The 24,052-nt window shown below is 50.1% G+C and overlaps 1 protein-coding gene across 2 annotated transcripts in view; it reads right to left on the bottom strand.

The window, feature by feature from the left end:
- Positions 1–24,052, bottom strand: part of LOC140425184 (histone deacetylase 9-like) — a 1,432,561-nt gene that overhangs the window by 469,552 nt on the left and 938,957 nt on the right. For both annotated transcript variants that reach the window (XM_072509184.1, XM_072509182.1), the window contains exons 11-12: positions 12,805–12,939; positions 10,302–10,512 (exon numbers count right to left, since the gene is read on the bottom strand). In XM_072509184.1, coding sequence (XP_072365285.1) covers positions 10,302–10,512; positions 12,805–12,939 — 346 coding nt within the window. The remainder of the gene's footprint in view (positions 1–10,301; positions 10,513–12,804; positions 12,940–24,052) is intronic.

Genomic DNA, 24,052 nt, shown 5'->3' with positions numbered 1-24,052 from the left:
CACCAGATCACGCCAGCCCTTCGGCGCATGCGCGAACACGCGCCATCCCTTCGCCGTCAGCTGCAGCGGCGCCAACCCCTCCGGTGTCCACCTGACCCCCGAAAATGCAGAGAATGTTGGCGCTGGAGTGGTTGGCGCCGGTTCTCCCGCCAGAGTGGGGACTTAGTCTCCAGAAGGGAGAATCCCGGCCATAGTCCACTCAGGAATATCAGGGGCATTGCACTTTTTCTCCTTAAGAACAGAGCATTACTGATTGCATACTCTTGGCTACTGTTTGTTGGGATTTCTGCCATTTCACCATGGAAAGAATTTATGTATGATTTATATTGAAATGTTACTCTCAGGTAAAAGAGAGCTCGCTAAAAGTGAAAATTCATCTTCCATCCATCCATATGGTGCAGCTATCGGACAAAGAGTGGGTTGACTTGTTAAAGAATTGAAAATGGTTCTCCTGACCATCAGGAATAGAAGGAAGATATTTTAAAGGGTGAATGTGGTAGCAGATTTGATTGGTAGCTCTTCGAGCTGGGGGTGAACGGGCAGGAGAGATAGGCCTGGAGGTCAGTTGGTGAGGCTGGAAATGAACAGTTATACTTGGGAACAGCCTTGTGGCATTGGCTTGAATACATCCGTTGATTCCCAGTCACCTTAATGGATACAACACCTAACGTGAGATCTGACCAAAGCAGGGCAGATTTTAACCATAATCTCCTCAGACTTATTGACTTCACTATGTTGTTCCCATTCTATTATTTTTGCTGAATATTACTCTGCAGTAATTGAAGATATTAACCTACGAAGACTCAGAGGTCTCACAACTACATCTTTCGCGATTTCAATACCATTCATGGAATATTTTTATCGTCCAATTTTCTTTCCCAGGTGTAACATCTGGCATTTGTCTCCATTAAATTTTATTTGCCATTCTTCTGACCCATACACATTTGGTCCATGTCGCTTTTTAATTTCTCAGCTGTCTCATTCGATGCCACTGCCCCAATAATTGTGTATAATATGCATTTTGAAATGAATTTCTGAATGTAAAATTTAGAAAGAGTAGCTGTCCAACACTGAGCCCTTTGCTCAACTTCCCCTTCCATTAACCCTCCACAACGTCCACCACCACCCGATGGATCCCGCCATTCAGTCCTGCTCTCACCCTGGGATGAGACAATTAACAAGCTTACCACCTTTCAAACTTTGAGGGAAAGGTAAAGTACGGGTGTTAGCACTGGGACTACGGCGCTGAGGACCCGGGTTCGAATTCCAGCCCTGGGCTCACTGTCCGTGTGGAGTTTGGACATTCTCCCCGTGTCTGTGTGGGTTTCACCCCCACAACCCAAAGATGTGCTGGTTAGGTGGATTGGCCGCTTAATTGGAAAAAAAAAAATTTATTTAAAAAAAAAGAAAGGTAAAGTAAATTTTCTCATTGAAACTGTAGCTGCAAATCTTTTGGCATCAACAGAATTTCTCTCAGAATTGAATTTGCTCCATTTGAGCTGCAAGAGAAATCATTCATGGTCTGGTGTGCATTCTTTCACTTGCCCGGCACATGCACCTTGTCCCTTGAGTTGTCAACTTGCTGGGTTGCACTCTTTCACCATCATTTAGTTGTACTATTTTCAGGAGGTGCACGAATATGCATGGCAAACTCAATTCACCCCACCTACCTATAAACAACAACAACTTATATTTATGAAGCCTTCTCCCAGTGTCTGCGTGGGTGTCACGCCCTCAATCCAAAGATAGGCAGGGCCATGATAAATTGCCCCTTAATTGGAAAAATGGTTTTAAAATATATTTGGAAAGCACCATTAAAGTAATGAAATGTCCCAAGATGCTTTACAGGAGCATTAATATGGCACAGAGCCACAAAAGAAGATATTGAGCATGATCTAAAGGCTGTGTTACCCCCGAAAGGCAGTCGCTTCGCCTTGGGGTCCTCGGCCGAGCGCCGTTCACGGTACTCTTGGGGGTCTCCCAGGGGCCTGGGAGCCCCAGGTGCATGCCATCTGGGTAGGGTGCCACCGTGCACCTTGTCACTGCCAGCCTGGCACCCTGGCACTGCCAGCCTGGCACCCAAAGGCACTGCCAGCCAGGCATCCTGGCAGTCCCAACTGGGTGCCAGCTTGGAATTGCTGAGGTGCCCAGGTGACACTGCCAGCTGGCAGGGGTAGTGCCAGGGTGTCATGCTGGCAGTGTCATATTGCCAAGCGGGGATCAGGCCCTGTGCGGGTGCGGGGGGGTCCACAGGTGAATTGGGGCTTTGGCGGGGTTTCAGGGGTCACGTTGGAGGGTTGAGAAATCGAGACACCATTTCTAAATGCCATCCCGATCTCCTTCTACATTGAGGAGTTCCGGCGAGCGGAGCTCCTCAGTGCAGTAAACGGGACTAAATGCAGCCTCGTCGGGGAGTTCCCAATAGAGGCACCGGATGATTCCCGTTCAATGGCGTGCGGTTTTGTGGTGCCCTGAGCGCAGGGAACCACCCGGCTAAACATGCTCATATGGGACTCTTTTCCCATTCGGGAGATGGTGGCCATTATGTCAAACGACCAAAAGATTCATCACGCTGAATGACGGGAGGGCTTTGGATATGGGGTGGTTCTCATTGATTGTATAGAAATAGGGCCTTTGTCGATCCTCAATGTGCTTTGCCCTCCTAGCTGTCCCACTACATCTAGGTGTGTCCCCAGGATGCACATCTGAGGTGGAAGCAGCCAACTGCTTGCCACGTCCCGTGGCCTTCAATGCCCCTGGAGGGCGTCCTCTGGGGACGCTGAGGCCAGAGGGCCCGGCTCACTTGATGGCGGCATATGCACAGCCATGCGGCCCTTTCCAGTGTTCTGGCTGTGAGACGGCCTCATAAGACGGTAGCACAGTGGGTAGCACTGTTGTTTCACAGCTCCAGGGTCCCAGGTTCGATTCCCGGCTTGGGTCACTGTCTGTGTGGAGTCTGCACGTTGTCCCTGTATCTGCGTGGGTTTTCTCCGGGTGCTCCAGATTCCTACCCCAAGTCCCGAAAGACGTGCTGTTAGGTAATTTGGCCATTCTGAATTCTCTCTCCGTGTACCTGAACAGGCGCCGGAATGTGGCGACTAGGAGCTTTTCACAATAACTTCATTGCAGTGTTAATGTAAGCCTACTTGTGACAATAAAGATTATTATTATAAGAAGGGTGGAATTCGGGGGATCTGGTGGTCACTGTCGCCACTCCATGGGATGACTCCGGGTTGGCACACAGTGCTCCCTCCTCCCGGTCGGTGTCCATAGGGCTCTGGGGTTTATATTGGGATGGAGGGGCAGGTGATTCAAGCCGCGGCTGTCCCTGCATCATCTGGCTCTGCCAACCCTGGCAGTTCCCCATGGTCCGCACCATCGCATTGATGCCCTCGGCGATGCTCCTCAGTGACTGGGACAAGATCCGCAGTGCCTCGAAAACGCCCATCTGCGACTGGGACAAGATCCGCAGTGCCTCGGCCATGCCCATCTGAGAGTGGGACATATCCCACAGGACCTCGTCAAGGTCAGCCTGGTACTGGACCCCCCAGTGTGCATCACATAGCTACTCCGGTACATCAGGTGGCGGTCGGAACTCCCGAGGGGGCGGACGGTTGGAGAGCGGGCCATCCACGGGGACTAGCTGCCATCCAGATTTCCCTCTGACCGTCCCCACCTCCACCACCCCAGGGATTTGATGGGACTGTGTGATGGAATGGTCAGCTTGCATGCAGCGATCACCGAGGTGGAAAGTGCTACCATGGGCAGGAGACAGATGTTCGCATCCGATACGGAGCATTAAAGCTCATAGCCGGGGGAGTTGTCATCATCCTCAATCCCATCCTTTATCCCATGGACCAGACACGCTGTTACTGCCAACCCAGAGTCCACACCCCCGTAGTGCGGCAGGTATTTATCAAGGAGGCGGGAGAATGATGGAAGGGGTTGGGGGGGATGTGGGGGTGGGATGCAGTGTTCGTGCCCCTGGCCATTTCTCCCGCCCAGTCGGTAAACCTGGAGGCGATCAGAGCGTCCCGTGAGCGTTGGCCCTGGCGCACTTTTTGTGCGGCCTTGGCCCCATGTCCTGCCCATCCTCGCCCTCCTCCGCATCCTGCTCGTCGGAGGAGCCCGGCGTTCATCCTCCTCCATGTTGCCCCTCTACTGTGTGATGGTGTGGATGACACAGCAGGCCACCAAGATGTGGGCAACCCTCTCAGCATCATACTGGGAGGCCACTCCAAAGCATTCAAGACACCTGGATCGCATCTTCAGGAAGCCGAATCACCACTCGATCACGCTCCTGGTTTCTGTATGGACGTCGTTATAGCGGGTCTCCACGTCGGTCTGTGGCCTTCGGATAGGCGTCACCAGCCACGACCATAGTGGATAACCCCTGTTGCACAGGAGACAGCCCCCCCAGCCAGGGGGTATTTCAAAGAGGCTCAGAATTGTTGAGTGTGCCAGGATGAAGCCCGGATATCGGGCGCAGACATGTATAATGCGCATCAAATGGTCACATATCAACTGCACGTTCGTTGAGTGGAACCTCTTTTGGTTTATGTAGAGCTGTCAGTCCTGGGCCTCGACCAGCACCTGCACATACTGCAGGCCCTGTATGTCCAGTCAGAGCAGTAAATCCATTTCAACGTGGACCGAGTCCAGCAAGATGCCCAGGCAGCAGGGTTCACCGCCATTGCCCGACAAGCCATGGGCGGGGTTCTCTGAACACCCGCCGGGTCGGAGAATTACCAGGGGGCGGCGTGAATCCCGCTTCACCGCCCCGATGCTGGCTACTGGATTCTCCGGCGCCGGTTTTGAAATGAAATGAAATGAAATGAAAATGAAAATTGCTCATTGCCACAAGGAGGCTTCAAATGAAGTTACTGTGAAAAGCCCCTAGTCGCCACATTCCGGCACCTGTTCAGGGAGGCTGTTTTTCGGCGGGGTAGGAATCACGCCACGCGTTCGGGGGCCGTTGGCAGCAGCCACCCCCCCCCCCGGCAATTCTCCGGCCCGCGATGGGACGAGTGGCCGCCCGTTTTTCGGCGTAAAATACACCAGGACCGTACCGGCGGGACCTGGCTCTGTGGGTGGCCTGCGGAGTCCTCGGGGGTGTGTGGGGGGATCTGGCACCGGGGGGGGGGGGGGGGGGGGGCACGGTGGCCTGGACCGTGATCGGGGCCCACCAATCCGCGGGCGGGCCTGTGCCATGGGGGTACTCTTTCCCGCCGCGCCGGCCGGTGTAACGGTCCGCCATGGCCGGCGCAGAGAAGAACCCCCCTGTGTATGCTCTGGGATGACGCCAGCATACGCTGGCACTCCCGCGCATGCGCCAACTCATGGCGGCCGGCGGAAGCCCCTCGGCGCCGGGTGGTGTAGCGCCAAGCCCTTCGGTGCCGGCTGCCGTGGCGCCAACCCCGCCGCCGCCGGCCTAGCCCCTGAAGGTATAGAGGACTCCGCACCTTCCGGGCTGCCCAACGCCGGAGTGGTTCACGCCACTCCTCAGCACCGGTACAGCCCGCCCCACCCCATGTGTCCTGGGGTGATTGATGGGATGCATGTCCCAATATGAGCATATAACGACGCCCATACAGAAACCAGGAGCGTGATCGAGTGGTATTTCGGCATCCTGATGCGGTCCAGGTGTCTTAAATGCTGTGATGTCATGGATGCAACTGCACACCTGGCTTTGTGAGATCCAGGACAAGTCCCCACTCGGCCCGTAGGATAAATGTTCAGGCGACTGTCACCTTGACGGTCACCGGGTGTGGATTTCCTCCCCCATTCCCCTGCATCAGGTGGTTCCATGATCAGGCAGATGTGTCGCATCTGTCCCGCTGCTCAGCTTGAGTCTTTGACGGTGTGCCCAATCCGGCAGGTTCTCAAAAGACAGGTACTGCCAGTACACGCGAGGTATAATGTGGTGCTTCCTTTGCACCCCCTCCTCCTCGGCCTGTTGGGTGGCCGCTTCCGCTGCTGCAGCTTCCTCCTCCTCGAGCAGCTCCAGCTCGTACAACCGCAGGGCACCCCACAAGGTTTTGGCGACTAGGAGGGCCACCATTGCTGTTTCAATTCCAACATCCATTGTCTGCAGGGGGCGAAAGGCATGGTTAGCATGTTGTGCACCATCGGGTCCAACCAGGCCCAATTGTCTACACTGTGGTCCCGGTTGGGACTGCCAAGGATACAGTCTGCTGGCACTTCCCTTGCCAGTGGCATACTCCATGACACTCATCCAGTGCCCCTGTAGGCCTCCAGTGGGCGTTGCAAAGGGTAAGATGCCTGATGCCCCGCCGGCGGATGGAGGCATGTTAGGGGCAGGGGTATGGCGGAGGGTGGGGTTTATGGATGGTTAGGGTGGAGGTGGGGTGCATGATACGGGGATGGTGGAGGCTGGGGTGCGGGGTTGGTGGGGTGTGGCCATCCATACGGCCGGTCTCACTCTGCAGGATCAGGGGACAAGGTGGGTGGTCAGTGGGTGCACAGCAACATGGCTGCCTTGCAGGATACGGAAATGGTGGTCCGTGCCTGGACACTGCCCCAATCTCCTGGGGGGTCATCTCGGCCACACAGCCTGCTCCCCCCTCACCAGCCCCTCACTTCCTGGCCATGGCAGGGCCACCGCCCTCCCCAGCTAGTGTCCAACCTGGCAGCCCATGGTCGCGCCTCTCTGTGTCCTACCTCCTCTCTCTCCCTCATCAGCCATGCCACCAGTTACACGATTTTTAAAAGCACAAGTGAAACTCGCCCCGGTGGAGGCGGAGAATGGCGGAGGCCCCGTAGAATAGCGGGTCAGGCCCACTAATTATATGCCAACAGTGTTTACTGCACATGAGTCCTGCAACGAATCGACGCCCCTATCGAGGCAACAGAGAATTGCGATTCAGCTTCAAATCAGAGCCCGCCACGATTTTGGCATCAGAACCGATTCTCCGCCCAATCGCGTTTCCCAATTCCGGCATTGGCCTCCGGAGAATCCCACCCATGGTGTATATTTCTGCACTCAGTGGTGGCTAACTTGGAGGTGGGAAGGGCATGTATTCGGCAGGATGGTGGTGTACCTGAATCCTGCCACCTTTCCACCACCACCATAATTAGTTCTACATCAGAAGGCCCATGTTTGACCCTCACACTCCACTGCCAATTAAGGCCCTTAGGGCCAATTGATGACCACTAAAGGAGCTCAACCTGCTGTGGTTGGTATTAACCCAGCTGTAAAATGTGGTGCCATGTTCGTCGCACCTTGCTTGCCACCTACCTGCGTCTGCCCCTATCCACTCCTGCTGAAATATTATGAATGGAAAGCAACCCACTCACTCATGGGCTAACTGAGGCCCTTAAGTGACCAATTAATGGCCACTTAATCGTCTCCTCCCGTCAAATCTGGGATTCTGCCCATGGCAGTGTAAGCCGGCACCAAGTGTTCAGTCCACCAGGAGTTACTGCATTTCCCATCCTCTCATGCTCTTGCTAATCCGGGCCCCAGGGCCTGCCAGCCTGGCACTTGCAGGATCCTGGATTTAACTTTCTTTTCCCTTCTTCAGAGGATTGCCTATCATTCAAGAAGTGGCCACCTCTCCGATGGTGCTGCTTGGGCAAGAGAGCTGTTTGAATGGCCAGAAATTCTCAGAGGCGGGACTTTTTCGGAGGTGCGTCAGAATGGCCCGACATTTGATAGCTGGGCGCGGAGTAAGCTGGCCAAGCAGGGGTGGGCTCATCCCCAACTTTTACAACTGGAAGCAGGAACTCCACACCCAGTGTAACATTCAGTCCAATGTTTTTTCTCAATCTGATAAGGCCACTCACTACTTCATCATTTACATTTTCCATGCCAATTTTCTTATGGCCTTTCGGAACAAAGCTGTCGTTCTTTAGCACAAACCAGCACCATTCCAATAATTCCTTTAATTTCAGATCATTGAACCTGATAAAAATCAGAAAACTTCTCAGCACTCAGTTTTGGCTGAATTTGTAGCCGGGTTCCAGATATTTGTGCACAATGTTTTACTCCACTGTAATATTTCTCTGCATTCTTCTTTCTTTACTCGAATCTTTCTCTTTAATTCGTTTCTCCAAAGGGTATTGTCTCCTGTTACCATATGGTTGCTCAGGCTTTGGATAGTGGAGTGAATGTTGCTCTTTAAAGTCTGGCTCCGACATTGACCTCCGACAATGCCGGCAGGAAAGTCTGGTGATAGGGAGCCTATCTGACTTTGCTCCCATTAATTCAAATGGAAGGGAAATTGGGCAGGCTCCGTTATATGTTTGCAACTGCCATAGGCAACCTTCCTCTCTAGACTGCACTCAGGCACTGAAGATTCACATAAGCACACCACACCACCCAGCCCACTCCATGTTCAATCCCATCATTTACAAACATCTATTTTTCAAGCACCTTCCAGAAAAGTCAATGATTAGTGAACAGTAACATGAATCCTGGATGATTCTCTTTCCCTCCCTGGTTCACCTATTCTGGCCATGATTTTCTCTCTCGAGGTGGGTGCACAAAGTTTTCTAATTCGCCGAACCCACCTTGGGAGAAACAGCCTCAAAGAGCCGGATTTTTATCTGAGGGGATTGCGGGGGTTGGATGGAGTTGGGCCTATGGTCCCTGGATACAGTTTGGAGGCAGCCAGCTGCGCCTGCCAGGTGTAGAGGCAAGCTGGTTAAAAGTTCTGCCTTGGTGCTCTGGGACCTCGTCCCAGCTGTAAGAGAAACAGTTAAGCCTACTAGCTCTCACCAACCCTCATTCCCTTCCGCCCAATACTCATGCCCCATTAATAACAACTCATATCCTCATTTAGTCCTATGGCCTCTCATACCCTCATAACTGCCCTCATCTGCATGGCCCTTTAAAGTCCCTAGATAAATAATGCCACCTTATGCACCCCCCACACACCATCCTTTGCCCTTACACCCTCTATGCCAAATCTTCCAATATTCACCATGGGCAAATGTCTGGAGTTATGCTGAGATGGTGGTGACGGCAGAGGGGGGGGTGGGAGGGATGGAGCAATTGATCAGGTGGGACAATAGCATGTGACCACGCGACCACCTTCCTGCATCTACCAAAATTATGTCTGGGATAGGAAAACTCATGATAGACTTCCCGCCAGCTGATAATCAAGGTCATGAAGTGGTAAACTAATTCCCACTTAAAGGTCTCATCCCAGAACCACTGTTATTAACCCAGCTGCGGACCGGTCTGTTACCATGCGGCATGACAAGAGGACCTGTGTGGGTTGCTTCTGGTCTCCCAGGGTGGGCCTTCTTCAAAGGCATTCAGTGCCTGATGAAGGGCTGGCATCGGCAAGGGGTGTAGGGCTCACTGAAAGCCAACCCCAGACCTTGCTCCCCAAATCCCTGCCATCGCCCCCTCCAGCCCCAACCTCCTCTCCTGCCTTCCTGAAGGGGAAAACAAGGAGTGCTTACTGGCTCTCCAGCCTGCCAGAGAAACCTCCAACGCCTACATAAAATCCACACCAATATCAGAATCATGGGCGCGATTTTCCCAAAAGGGAACAAAGTGCCCTCACGAGCGCAGTGCTGAGAAATACATGGCTATTCAATGCGATTCGCTTTGAATAAGGGGCCTGAATGGGGGAACCAGAGTCCTATGTCGAGCGCGTTTAGCCGGGTATTTCCCAGCACTCATCGCTGAGACAGGCCACACTATCTAATGGGACTCCGCGGCCGAGGCGGCACATAGCCTTGTTTTGTTGTACAGTGGGGAACTCCACATTGTAGCGAGAGGTCGGGACGACATTTTAAAATGGCGTCCCGATCCCTGCGGCCCCCAAAACAATCCCCCACCTCCCTCACTCCCCCAACACCCACACCGGGCAACCCCAGCCCAATCGTGTGCACGGAAAAGATGACAACCTGGCACCCTGGCAGTGCCACCTGGGCACCTTGGCAATGCCAGGCTGGCACCAGGGGCAACCCGATGTCCTCCTGCACTCAGGAGTTCTGGCGAGAGGAGTTTCTCAGTCAAGGAATCGGGACTGAGTGCAGCCTCAGCGGGGCGTTCCCCGCTCAGGCCCCGATTGAAACGGAGTCCCATTAAATAGTGTGGCGTGTCTCAGCGGTGAGTGCCGGGAAATACCCGGCTAAACACGTTCGACATGGGACTCTGGTGCAATTCAGTTCGCTCGCACCCATTAATTCATGAATCAAATATATTTTCCAACTTACACAGAAGTCCCTCATGCAAAATTACCTCACACGTGAACGTAAAGAATCTCAGCAAAGTACAAACTTTCAGTTAGAATTCAAAAGTTTCAGCTACAAATTCAACTCACCAGTTGTGAGGGGACTCTGTTTGCGAGCTTGTTCCATCAGAAGTACGTGCTGTAGTAGGGCATGATGGGTGCTGTTAACCTTCCCATCAATAGAAGCAGGCGGCAAGTAGGCAGATAAGGGAATACTCCCTCTGAACTGACCAGTAAGGGCTGCTCCTTGATTCATTCCCTGAATGGTATGCCTGTCGGAATTTTGATTTGTTGTTGAGGCCTATAACAAATGTTTGTTTCAAAATTAATACTGAAGTTGCAATTTATATTTTGAATGTAGTTTCACAGAGTTTGTTTTCCTTTGCCAATGTAATGAGCGAAATTCTCCATCCCGCCCCGCCACATTTCTGCCCCGACCGGCCGGCGGGAGTCTCCGTAACACCGGCCGGTCAATGGGGTTTCCCATTGTGGGGCAGCCCCACGCCGTCGGGAAACCCCCGGGCGCCAGCAAAACGGAGACTCCCGCCGGCGGAGAATGACGCCCAATAAGTCCGCAAAAGTAACGGATCATCTGTTAGTTCCCCCAGCACCCCATTCCCTCACCGCACCGCCCCGCCGCAGCCCACCCCCCCGCCACACACACACGCGCCCTCTATCAAGTAGGCAGGCTTGCGGAATTCCACCCTCAAAAGCTTGAGAGCTGGTACAAAACCGTTTGGGTTTTTTTGATAGGCCACAAGCCGTACTCAGACTAAGGCTATCATTCCCAAATCAGATTGATTACCTCCTGACTTCAGGCAACATGGCATCTTTCAGCATTAAGGTTGCTGCCATTTGTATTTGCCCCTGGCCTGGAAAGACCTGTGGTGGAATGACAGTTGACCAATCTCTTGCAATTCTAGATGGAGCAACCACTGCAAATGTTCTTACAAACAACAGCCCATGAATGAACCTTCAGTACCAGAGCCCTGGCCAGTTATATATATGGAGAGGGGTTCCATTGCTCCAAACACACACAGAATATATAAATATATATTTTTTAAGTTTAGAGTACCCAATTCATTTTATCCAATTAAGGGGCAATTTAGCGTGTTCGATCCACCTACCCTGCACATCTTTGGGCTGTGGGGCCGAAACCCACGCAAACACGGGGAGAATGTGCAAACTCCCCATGGACAGTGACCCAGGGCCGGGCTCGAACCTGGGACCTCGGTGCCGTGAGGCATCAGGGCTAACCCACTGCGCCACCATGCTGCCCTCAGAATATATAAATATATAAGTACATTCTGTAATTTCCATTAAAAAATCTAAAGTTTATATCTAATCAGTGAGCCTGAAAATTCCTGAGCCACGATCTTGGCAATTAAATTAGGCCCATACCTTTGGTAAACTCCCGTGCTGACCTGATTGGAATATGTATGGGAGTGTAACGTTACCTCCTTGCAATATGGCAACAGATGCCTCGTGCCGCTGGTAGCTGTGTTCCTGATGCAGCGGCCCTATTAATGGGCCGGGCATCATATTCATCAGGCTCTCATGATTGTCCTGTCCTCTGGCCCGGGAATCATGTAGGCAAGAATTGGTGTTGGTCCTGACACGCGTGTATTTGACACGGTGGACCTTGCAGTGGGCCAAGGGGGTAACTCTTGAAAGGAGTTGCTCTCAAGGTCTATCGAAAGGCCACCATCCCCCTCACAATGAAATTCCTGCCTACCCCATCCCCACCAGACCCCTCAACCAGAGACCCCCTTATTAAAGAAACCCTCCCGCAGACACCCTGAATAAAGTGACCCCCCCCCACCCCTCCACAACTCTGTTTGAGTCTCTGTTGAGGGTCTCTTTATTTGGGGCATTTCTGGGGGCGTCCCATCAGTTAGAGGGCCTCTGTGGCTGACCCCCTATTTTATGGGTCTCTGTGGGGGGGGGGTCCCCCTATTTTGGGGGTCTCTGTGGGGGGCACTTTATTTAGGGGTCTCTGGGGGGCTCACTTTATTTAGTTGGTCTCTGGGGGAGCCGTGCAGGGTGGGGGTGAGTCTGCTGCGCGTGGGGTGGGCATGTCTGGCATTTTGATGCGGGAGAGTGGCCTTCGAGTGGACTTTGGGGACAACTACCTCAAAGGGTTACCTCCTTGGCCCATCCTGAACCCATTGCCGGTTTTACTCCAGATGCCTAAATCTTCCCCGCATATGGAACCTTGCTACCTGCGGTGGACGGTGGAGAATCCAGACTAATGTCTACAGATCAAGGAGTAAGTCTCTCATGCTTTTCTTTGAATCAGCCATGATGACACCAGCCCAGGAATTATTCTCTCTCATGCCTGTGGGCAAGCACCTGGTCTCCACTTGGCAATTTTTCCAACTGAGATTAAGATCTCAGCTCTGTGTGGAACCACTGGCATGGATCCTATTACTCTGTGGCCTAATACCAGAGATGCAATTTTTGTTTAAAGTATGGTAACAGTACTATAATGGCTGACCGCATTGCTGCGGGTCATACAGGATTATTATGTACTTCAACCGATGTTACAGATTAGAGAGATTAAGTAATCCTTTGGCCTGTAATTATTACATACGTTTATATGGGAGGAGGCAGATGAGGCAGCTGGAGTTGGAAGACCCAAAGTAATGTTGGGTAACGATGGCGACGTGTAGAGATTTAGTGCATTCATTGATCCGTCCCAATTCAGAATCCTGTGATGTGGCAGCAACTGTTGTTGAGAAGAAGAACTGTAAGAATTGACTCATCGCATACATTGCTCAGTGTTTAAACATGCTTCTGTATAAGACCTGGTTTAAAACATAAAATGCTGATGCAGCAAAATGGGAGGTCACAGTGTCTGAAATTCAGATGCTGACCATATTGTTTCCAATGCAATTGCTTTAAAGCTGTTTTTATAGGCTATATATTCACCAAGTAGGAGTATAATACCAATAACAGTTTAAAACAAAGAGAACAATTTCATACTTTAGTGAGATTCTAGAGCACCAAATGCACATTAAAATAAGATTTTTCAAATATTTTAAATGTAGATTCTTCAGTGTATTTTTATTTTTAACCGCCTGGGAATGAGCAGAGAAATGCAAAAAATGTACAGCACAGAACAAGACCATTTGGTCCATTGTGTCTCTGCTGGCCAGTAGCATAGTGGTTAGCACTGTTGCTTCACAGCACCAGGGACTCGGGTTCGATTCCCGCCTTGGGTCACTGTTTGTGCGGAGACTACACGTTCTCTCCGTGTCTGTGTCGGTTTCCTCCGGGTTCTCCGGTTTCCTCCCACAAGTCCCAAAAGTCGGGCTTGTGAGGTGAATTGGACATTCTGAATTCTCCCTCAGTGTGTCCGAACAGGCGCCGCAATGTGGCGACTAGGGGATTTTCACAGTAACTTCATTGCAGTGTTAATGTAAGCCTACCTGTGGCACTAATAAAGATTATTATTATTAAGAGCGATCCAGACTAATCCCGCTTTGCAGCTTTTGAATTTGACAGCACTTCAAGGGAAAATCCAAGTATTTTAAAAATGTGGGGCGTCATTCTCCGCCGGCGGGAGTCTCCGTTTTGCCGGCGCCCAGGGGTTTCCCGACAGCGTGGGGCTGCCCCACAATGAGAAACCCCATTGACCGGCCGGCGTTACAGAGACTCCCGCCGGCCGGTCGGGGCAGAAATGTGGCGGGGCGGGTAGGAGAATTGCGCCCCAGATGAGGGTTTCTGCTGCTATCACTCTTTCAGGCAGTGATTTCTAGACCCCCACCACCCTCTGGGAGAAAAATAAATTCTCAACATCCCTCTGATCCCTCTGCCAATTATTTTAACTTTATGCTTCCAGATTATTGACCTCTGTGCTGAGGGAAATCACATGGGGAGGCAGTGGCATAGTGGTATTGTCGCTGGACTAGAAATCCAGAGACCCAGGATAATGATGTGGGGACCAGGGTTCAAATTCCACCGTGGCAGGTGGTGGAATTTAAACACAGTAACATATCTGGAATTAAAAGTCTAATGATGACCATGAAACCATTGTTGATTGTTGTAAAAACCCATCCTTTAGGGAAGGAAATCCGCCATCCTTACCTAGTCTGGCCTACATGTGACTCTACATGTGACTCTAGACCCACAGCAATGAGTTGACTCTTAAAGGCCCTGTGAAATAGTCTAGCAAGCCAAAGTTGCCAAAGTTGGGAGAGCTGTCTCAATGACTATTTATGCAACAGCTTGACATAGTCATACTCACAGAATCATACCTTACAGCCATTGTCCCAGACACCAGTATCACCATTCTTGGGTATGTCCTGCCTCACCGGCAGTGGTATACCGTCGGAAGGGAGTTAGCCTGAGAGCCCTTGACATTGACTCTGGACCCAATGAAGTCTCATGGCTTCAGGTTAAACATGGGCAAGGAAACCATGGCTGATTACCATGTACCGGCCACCATCAGCTGATGAATCAAAACTCCTCCATGCTGAACACCACTTGGAGGAAGTACAGAATATGTTCTGGGTGGGGGACTTCAATGTCTATCACCAAGAGTGGCTCGGTAGTACCATCACAGACCGAGCTGGCCAAGCCTGTACCAGTCATGACACCAACGTTTGCCATAACTCTCAGCACTTCCTTGTGGCGTATCTCTCTATACCCATCCTATCCATGTATTTGTCAAGATATCTTTTGAACGCCATTAATGGATCTGCTTCCACAACCTCTCCTGGCAAAACGTTCCAGGCACTGACCACACTCTGCATGAAAGACATAGCTGATAGACTGGGGCTGCAGCAGGTGGTGACCTCATCCTCACCAATCTGCCTGCTGCAGATGCATCTGACCATCACAATATGGCTGGAAGTGACCACCGCACAATCCTTGTGGAGAAAGCTTTGCGTAGGTGAAGGAGACACATTCTGAGTGAGTGAGACACATCCAGAGTGGGAATTGGAACTTGGTAATTTGGTGCAGTGAGGTAATTCGGTACAGAGTGGGAGAAAGTGCTTTTTCCCTGCCATTTTGTTCTCTTTCTTCTGGCCTGGAACTGTTAATCTGCAGGGAGAACATCCTGGGAAGGTAAGTGATTTTTATTTTTATTACATATTCAAATTGTGTGTGTTTGTGTGTGGGGGTGGGGGGGACTGTAAGTGACATCACAGTAGAGCTGTGACCTGATTGACTGGTTGGGAATCTGTTAAATTTGAAAAAAAAAATAATATTGCAAAAAAAAACTAATTCATTAACTAGATAGTGGAGTAACTGAACCTGAGGGCAGGGATCGGTATTTAGCATTTAATTTTATAGTAAAAATTATCTGGCATCAGGGCCATATAGTTAATTGCAACTCAATCTTACAATAATTCAAGTGTTTATTTTAAATTAATTAACTAGTGCTTAAATGTCACTCAGTGGGCTGCAGTGCTCCAATTGTGAGATGTAGCAGATCTGTTACGCTGCCAGCGTTCCGGTCGACTACAGCAAGTGTAACCAATGGCAGCTCCTCACAAACCGCGTGGTTCGGTTGGAGCAGCAATTGGATGCACTAAGGAACATGCAGGTGGCGGAAAGCGTCATAGATAGGAGTTATAGCAATGTGGTCACACCCAAGGTGGAGAGATGGGTGACCACCAGAAGGGGCAGGCAGTCAGTGCAGGAATCACCTGTGGTTGTACCCCTCTTGAACAGGTATACCCCTTTGGATACTGTTGGGGGGGAATAGCTTATCAGGGGAAAACAGCAGCAGCCAGAGCAGTGACACCACGGCTGGTTCTGATGTTCAGCAGGGAGGGTCAAAGCGCAGAAGAGAAATAGTCATAGGGGACTCCATAGTCAGGGGCACAGATAGGCGCTTCTGTGGACGTGAAAGAGATTCCAGGATGGTATGTTGCCTCCCTGGTGCCAGGGTCCAGGATATCTCAGAACGGGTAGCGGGCATCCTGAAGGGGGAGGGCAAACAGGCAGAGGTCGTGATACATATTGGTACTTACAACATAAGCAGGAAGGGGCATGAGGTCCTGCAGCATGAGTTCAGGGAGCTAGGCAGAAAGTAAAAAGACAGGACTTCTAGGGTTGTAATCTTGGGATTACTCCCAGTGCCACATGCCAGTGAGGCTTGAAATAGGAAGATAGAGCAGCTAAACACGTGGCTAAACAGCTGGTGTAGGAGGGAGGGTTTCCGTTATCTGGACCATTGGGAGCTCTTCCGGGGCAGGTGTGAACTGCATAAGAAGGGCGGGTTACATCTAAACTGGAGAGGCATAAATATCCTGGTCACGAGGTTGGCTAGTGTCACACGGGAGGGTTTAAACTAGCATGGCAGGGGGGTGGGTACCGGAGCAATAGGTCAGAAGGTGAAAACATTGAGGGAGAACTAGGGAATAGAGCCAGTATGGCTTTGAGGAAGAGCAGACAGGGAGATATTGCTGAAAACAGCGGGACTGGTGGCCTGAAGTGCATATGTTTTAATGCAACAAGTATAACAGGTAAGGCAGATGAACTTAAAGCTTGGATTAGTACTTGGAACTATGATGTTGTTGCCATTACAGAGACCTGGTTGAGGGAAGGACAGGATTGACAGCGAAACGTTCCAGGATTTAGATGTTTCAGGCGGGATAGAGGGGGATGTAAAAGGGGTGGAGGAGTTACGCTACTGGTTAGGGAGAATATCACAGCTGTACTGCGGGAGGACACCTCAGAGGGAAGCGAGGCTATATAGGTAGAGATCAGGAATAAGAAGGGTGCAGTCACAATGTTGGGGGTTTACTACAGGCCTCCCAACAGCCAGCGGGAGATAGAGGAGCAGATAGGTAGATGTTGGAAAGGTGTAAAAGCAACAGGGTTCTTGTGATGGGAGACTTTAACTTCCGCAATATTGACTGAGACTCGCTTAGTGCGAGGGGCTTGGATGGGGCAGAGTTTGTAAGGAGCATCCAGGAGGGCTTCTTAAAACAATACGTAGATAGTCCAACTAGGGAAGGGGCTGTACTGGACCTGGTATTGGGGAATGAGCACGGCCAGGTGGTAGAAGTTTCAGTGGGGGAGCATTTCGGGAACAGTGACCACAATTCAGTAAGTTTTAAAGTGCTGGTGGACAAGGATAAGTGTGGTCCAAGGGTGAATCTGCTAAATTGGGGGAAGACTAATGATAACAATACTAGGCAGGAACTGAAGAACCTAGATTGGGGTCGGATATTTGAGGGTAAATTAACATCTGACATGTGGGAGGCTTTCAAATGTCAGTTGAAAGGAATTCAGGACCGGCATGTTCCTGTGCAGAAGAGGATAAATACGGCAAATTTCGGTAAACCTTGGATGACAATAGATGTTGTAGGCCTCGTCAAAAAGGAAAAGGCTGTTTTTGTCAGGGCTAGAAGGCTGGGAACAGACAAAGCTTGTGTGGAATATAAGGAAAGTAGGAAGGAACATAACCAAGGAGTCAGGAGGGCTAAAAGGGGTCACGAAAAGTCATTGGCAAATAGGGTTAAGGAAAATCCCAGGTCTTTTTACACGCATATAAAAAGCAAGAGGGTAGCCAGGGAAAGGGTGGGCCCACTGAAGGACAGGCGAGGAAATCTATATGCGGAGCCAGAGGAAATGGGCAAGGTACTAAATGAAGACTTTGCATCAGTATTCACCAAAGAGAAGGAATTGGTGGATGTTGAGTCTGGAGAAGGGTGTGTAGACAGCCTGGGTCACATTGAGATCCAAAAAGACGAGGTGTTGGGCGTCTTGAAAAATATTAAGGTAGATAAGTCCGCAGGGCCTGATGGGATCTACGCCAGAATACTGAAGGAGGCGAGAGAGGAAATTGCTGAGGGCTTGACCAAAATCTTTGGATCCTCACTATCTTCAGGTCATGTCCCGGAGTACTGGAGAGTAGCCAATGTTGTTCCTTTGTTTAAGAAGGGTAGCAAGGATAATCCAGGGAACTACAGGCCGGTGAGCTTACATCAGTGGTAGGGAAATTACTGGAGAGAATCCTTCGAGACAGGATCTACTCCCATTTGGAAGCAAATGGCCTATTAGCGAGAGGCAGCACGGTTTTGTGAAGGGGAGGTCGTGTCTTACTAACTTGATAGGGTTTTTCGAGGAGGTCACAAAGATGATTGATGGAGGTAGGGCAGTGGATGTTGTCTATATGGACTTCAGTAAGGCCTGTGACAAGGTCCCTCATGGCAGACTGGTACAAAAGGTGAAATCACACAGGATCAGAAATCAGCTAGCAAGATGGATACGGAACTGGCTCGGTCATAGAAGGCAGGGAGTAGCAATGGAAGGGTGCTTTTCTGATTGGAGGGCTGTGACTAGTTCCGCAGGGATCAGTGCCGGGACCTTTGCTGTTCATAGTATATATAAATGATTTGGAGGAAAATGTAACTGGTCTGATTAGTAAGTTTGCAGACGACACAAAGGTAGGCGGAATTGCGGATAGCGATGAGGCCTGTCAGAGGATACAGCAGGAATTAGATTGTTTGGAGACTTGGGCGGAGAGATGGCAGATGGAGTTTAATCCGGACAAATATGAGGCAATGCATTTTGGAAGGTCTAATGCAGGTAGGGAATATACAGTGAATGGTAGAACCCTCAAGAGTATTGACAGTCAGAGAGATCTAGGTGTACAGGTCCACAGGTCACTGAAAGGGGTAACACAGGTGGATAAGGTAGTCAAGAAGGCATATGGCATGCTTGCCTTCATTGGCCGGGGTATTGAGTATAAGAATTGGCAAGTTATGTTGCACCTGTATAGAACCTTAGTTCGGCCACACTTGGAGTATAGTGTTCAATTCTGGTCGCCACACTACCAGAAGGATGTGGAGGCTTTAGAGAGGGTGCAGAAGAGATTTACCAGGATGTTGCCTGGTATGGAGGGCATTAGCTATGAGAAGAGGTTGAATTAACTCGGCTTTTTCTCACTGGAACGACGGAGGTTGAGGGGCGACCTGATAGATGTCTGCAAAATTATGAGGGGCATAGACAGAGTGGATAGTCAGAGGCTTTTATCCAGGGTAGAGGGGTCAATTACTAGGGGGCATAGGTTTATGGTGCGAGGGGCAAGGTTTAGAGGAGATGTACGAGGCAAGTTTTTTACACAGAGGGTAGTGGGTGCCTGGAACACGCTGCTGGAGGAGGTGGTGGAAGCAGGAACGATAGGGACGTTTAAGGGGCATCTTGACAAATACATGAATAGGATGGGAATAGAGGGATACAGACCCCGGAAGTGCAGAAGATTTAGTTTAGACGGGCAGCATCGTCGGCACGGGCTTGGAGGGCTGAAGGGCCTGTACCTGTGCTGTACCTTTCTTTGTTGTTGAGACAAAGTTCCGTCTCCACACTGAGGTACCTTCCATCGTGTTGTGTGGCACTACCACCAGCCACCGGGCTTAAGGGTATAGACTTCAAACAGATCTAGCAATTGAAGGCTGGGCATCGAGCCTTGATCTTATAGATGTCCATAAAATAATGAGGGGCATAGATAAGGTAGATAGTCAACATCTTTCCCCAAAGGTAGGGTCGTCTAAAACTAGAGGACATAGGTTAAGGTAAGAGAGGAGAGATACAAAAGGGTCCAGAGGGGCAAATTTTTCACACAGAGGGTGGTGAGTGCCTAGAACAAGCTGCCTGAGGCTGTAGTAGAGGCGTTAACAAATTTTGTCTTTTAAAAAACATTTACAGTTATATGGCAAAGCTGGGAATAGAGGGTTATGGGCCAAATGCCGGAATTGGGACTAGCTTAGTGGTAAAAACAGGGCGGCATGGACATGTTGGACTGAAGGGCCTGTTTTCATGATGTAAACCTCTATGACTCTATGACTATTTCATCCATAATGCACTGTGGGCCATCAGCAACAGCAGAATTATATTCAAGCACAATCTGCAACCTCTTGGCCTGGCATATATCCCCACTCTACCATTGCCATCAAGCCAGGGGATCAACACTGGTTCAATGAAGAGTGCAGAAGAGCATGCCAGGAGCAACATCAGGCATACTGAAAAATGAGGCTTTCGTGAAGCTGCAAAACAGGATTACCTGTGTGCCAAATAACATAAACATCAAGTAACGGACAGAGCTAAACGATTCCACAACAAACGCATCAGATCTAAGCTCTGTAGTCCTGCCATATCCAGCTGTGAATGGTGGTGAATAATTAAACAACTCACTGGAGGCGGAGGCTCTACAAATATCCTCATCCTCGATGATGGAGGAACCCAGCACATATGTGCAAAAGACAAGGCTGAGGCATTCGCAACAATCTTCAGCCAGAAGTACCGAGTGGATGATCCATCCCGGTCTCCTCCGGAGGACCTCAGCGCCACTGATGTCAGTCTTCAGCCAATATGATTCACTCCCCGAGATATCAAAAATTCGCTGAAGGCACTGGATACTGCAAAGGCAATGGTCCTGACAATAGTATTGAAGACTTGTGCTCCAGAAGTTGCCGCACCCCTAGCCAAGCTGTTTCATTACAGCTCCAACACTGGCATCTACCCGGCAATGTGCAAAAATGCCCAGATATTTCCTGTACTCAAAAAACAAGACAAATCCAACCCATCCAATTAACGCTCTATCAGTCTACTCTCCATCATCAGCAAAGTGATGGAAGGAGTCATCAACAGTGCTATCAAGTGGCACTTACTCATCAATAATCTGCTCACGTACGCTCAGTTTGGGTTCCGCCAGGGTCACTCAGCTCCTGACCTGATTACAGCCTTGGTTCAAATATGGACAAAAGAGCTGAATGCCAGAGGTGAGGTGAGAGTGACTGCCCTTGACATCAAGGAAACATTTGACCGTGTATGGCATCAAGGAGCCCTAGCTAAACTGGTGTCAATGGGAATCGGGGTGAAACTCTCCACTGGTTGGAATCCTACCTGGCACAAAGTAGATGGTTGTGGTGGTTGGAGGTCAATCATCTCAACTCCAGGACATCACTGCAGAAGTTCCTCAGTGAAGTATCCTAGGCCCAACCATCTTCACCTGCTTCATCAATGACCTCCCTTCCATCATAAGGTCAGAAGTGGGGATGTTTGAGGATGACTGCATAATGTTCAGCACCATTTGCAACTCCTCAGATAATGAAACAGTCCATGTCCAAATGCAGCAAGACCTGGACAATATCCAGGCTGGGGCTGACAAGTGACACGTTACATTTGCGCCATGTAAGTGCCAGGCAATGAACATCTCTTACAAGAGAGGATCTAACCATCACCCCTTGACATTCAATGGCCTTACCATCACTGAATCCTCCACAATCAACATCTTGGGGGTTATCATTGATCAGAAACTCAACTGGACGAGCCACATTAATACTGTGGCTATCAGGGTGGGTCAAAGGCTAGGAATCCTACAGCGAGTAACTCACCTCCTGACCTCCCAAAGTCTGTACCAAAGTCCACCATCTACAAGGCACACGTCAGGAATGTAATGGATACTCACCACATGCCTGGATGAGTGCAGCTCCAACAACACTCAAAACGCTTGACACTATCCAGGACAAAACAGCCTGCTTGATTGCTCCCCCTTCCACAAACATTCAAACCATCCACCTCTGATGAATAGTAACAGCCATGTATACCATCTACAAGATGCACTGCAGTAACTCACCAAGGTCCCTTCGAGGACGTCTACCAAACCGACGGTTACTATCATCAGGAAGGACAAGAGCAACAGATACCTGGGAACCCCACCACTTGGAGTTTCCCCTCTAAGTCACTCACCTGCCTGACTTGCAAAAATATCGCCACTTCTTCACTGTCGCTGGGACAACATCCTGGAACTCCCTCCCTAACAGTGCAGTGAGTGTACCTACACCTCAAGGACTGCAGCGGTTCAAGAAGGCAATTCTCCACCACCTCCTGAAGGGCAGCTAGGGATGGGCAATAAATGCTGGGCTAACCAGCGATGGCCACATCCCGCAAATTAATTTTTAAAAAATTCTCCCTATCCACTATGTCTAGGCCCCTCATAATTTTATACACTTCAATTAAATCTCCCTTCAGCTTCTGCTTTTCCAGAGAAAATGACCCCAGTTTATCTAATCTTTCTTCAAAGTGAAAACTCTTAATTGCTGGCAACATATTCATAAAGCTCCTCAGTACCTCTCTAGTCTGATCACATTCTTCCTGCAATGTGGTGACTGGAAGTCTGTGTCGTAGAGTAGCTGTGGTTTAACAGGCTTGTCAGCAAAGCTAAAGCCTGAGGAACAAAAGAAACAGTGGCAGTGTGGATACAAAGTTGGCTGAGTGACATATGCTTGAGTGCAGAAAGTAGTGACAGAACATCTTCGCTTGGGGAGCTTGGGCATTATTAGACCTATGAGTTTCATCAATTGGGTAGCACTAGTGGTCCCCGCCATGAAGCCAGATAAGACAGGCAGCCTCTGCAGAAACTATAAATTGACAATGAACGCGGTTTCAAGGTTAGACCGTTACCGTTTACCACGCATCAAGGATCCTCATGCTACATTGGCCGGTGGCTGAACATTTACCAAGTTGAGCATGAGCAACGCTTATCTACAGCTGGAGCTCGACAAATCATTATGGGCGTACGCTACGATCAATATGCACATGAGACTATGTGAGTGCCCCCGGCTCCTGTTTGGAGTATCCTTGACATGCGCAGTCTTCCAGCCCGTCATGGAGAACATCCTTCATGGATTGCCGCACTTTGCGGTTTATTTAGACAACATGCTAGTCACAGGGACCGTGGATCAAGAAGATTTGCAGAATCTCAAAGTGGAGAAATTTTTCAGAGCATGGGGTCTGCCTACGCCATGCAAAGACGTGTTTCACGTGAAATAAGTCATATATTTGGGATACTGGGTGGACCGAGAGGGCCTGCACCCGGTTTCAGAGAAAGTGAGAGCCATAAAAATGGTCCCCGCCCCATAAGGTGCCACAGAGCTTCGCTTTTTTCTTGGAATGGTCAATAACTATGACCGGATCATCCCAAATTTGCTGACTTGTCCTGGCCACCCTTCATTGCTCCTCAAGAATCATCAGCCTTGTGAATGGAGCAAGGCCGAGGATGAGGCGTTTAAGAAAGTGAAACAGAGGTTGCCCTCTTCAGGGTTTTTGACACATTCCGACCCTTTGAAACCTTTATGCGTCATGTGCAATGCATCGCCATATGGGATTGCGGTAGTCCTGTCTCATCGGTTGAGCGATGGCCATGAACGTCTGATCGACTTTCTCTTGTGGATGCTGTCTATGTGTGGTGGTATGTATTAGGGGTAATACGGTACACCATGAATGCCGAGGAGCTAGTGGAGGACAGATGCTGGGTCCCGATTGGATCTGCCGCCTACTGGGCTCCACCCAGATAGGCGGGGTATAAGAACCCGGTTTACTCCCAGCTGCATTCTGTGACTGAGCTGCTGGGGAACAAGTCTGAACAAGTCTGCTCAATAAAGCCTCGATTGAAGTTCTGTCCGTCTCGCCTCGTGTGTGATCGATGGTGCTACACTATGGCTGAGTGAAAATACGCTCAGATTGTGAAAGAAGGACTGGCAGTCATATTTGGTGTAAAGCGTTTTCATCAGTATTCCTATGACTGCCATTTCTTTATCGTCACGGATCGCAAGCCATTGGCTGGGCCTTCTCCGTGAAGTCAAGGCCATACCGCCGATAGCTTCTGCAAGAATTCAGCGCTGGGCCTTGTTATTGGCTGCTTCCGAATTCTTTCGAGCACTGCCCAGGGACTCAGACTGCACATACTGTTGCTTTGAGCTGTCTTCCCCTGCAGAGCGAACCCGAAGAGCCCCTACGGCAAACAAAGTGGTCACTTTCCTGAATTTCATGGACTCCTTGTCCCATCACTGCATCTCGTATTCGCAAGTGGACGCAAA

The sequence above is a fragment of the Scyliorhinus torazame genome, chromosome 6, assembly GCF_047496885.1.
Source record: "Scyliorhinus torazame isolate Kashiwa2021f chromosome 6, sScyTor2.1, whole genome shotgun sequence".
Lineage (NCBI taxonomy): Eukaryota > Metazoa > Chordata > Chondrichthyes > Carcharhiniformes > Scyliorhinidae > Scyliorhinus > Scyliorhinus torazame.
This window is presented reverse-complemented; position numbering and strand designations above follow the sequence as displayed.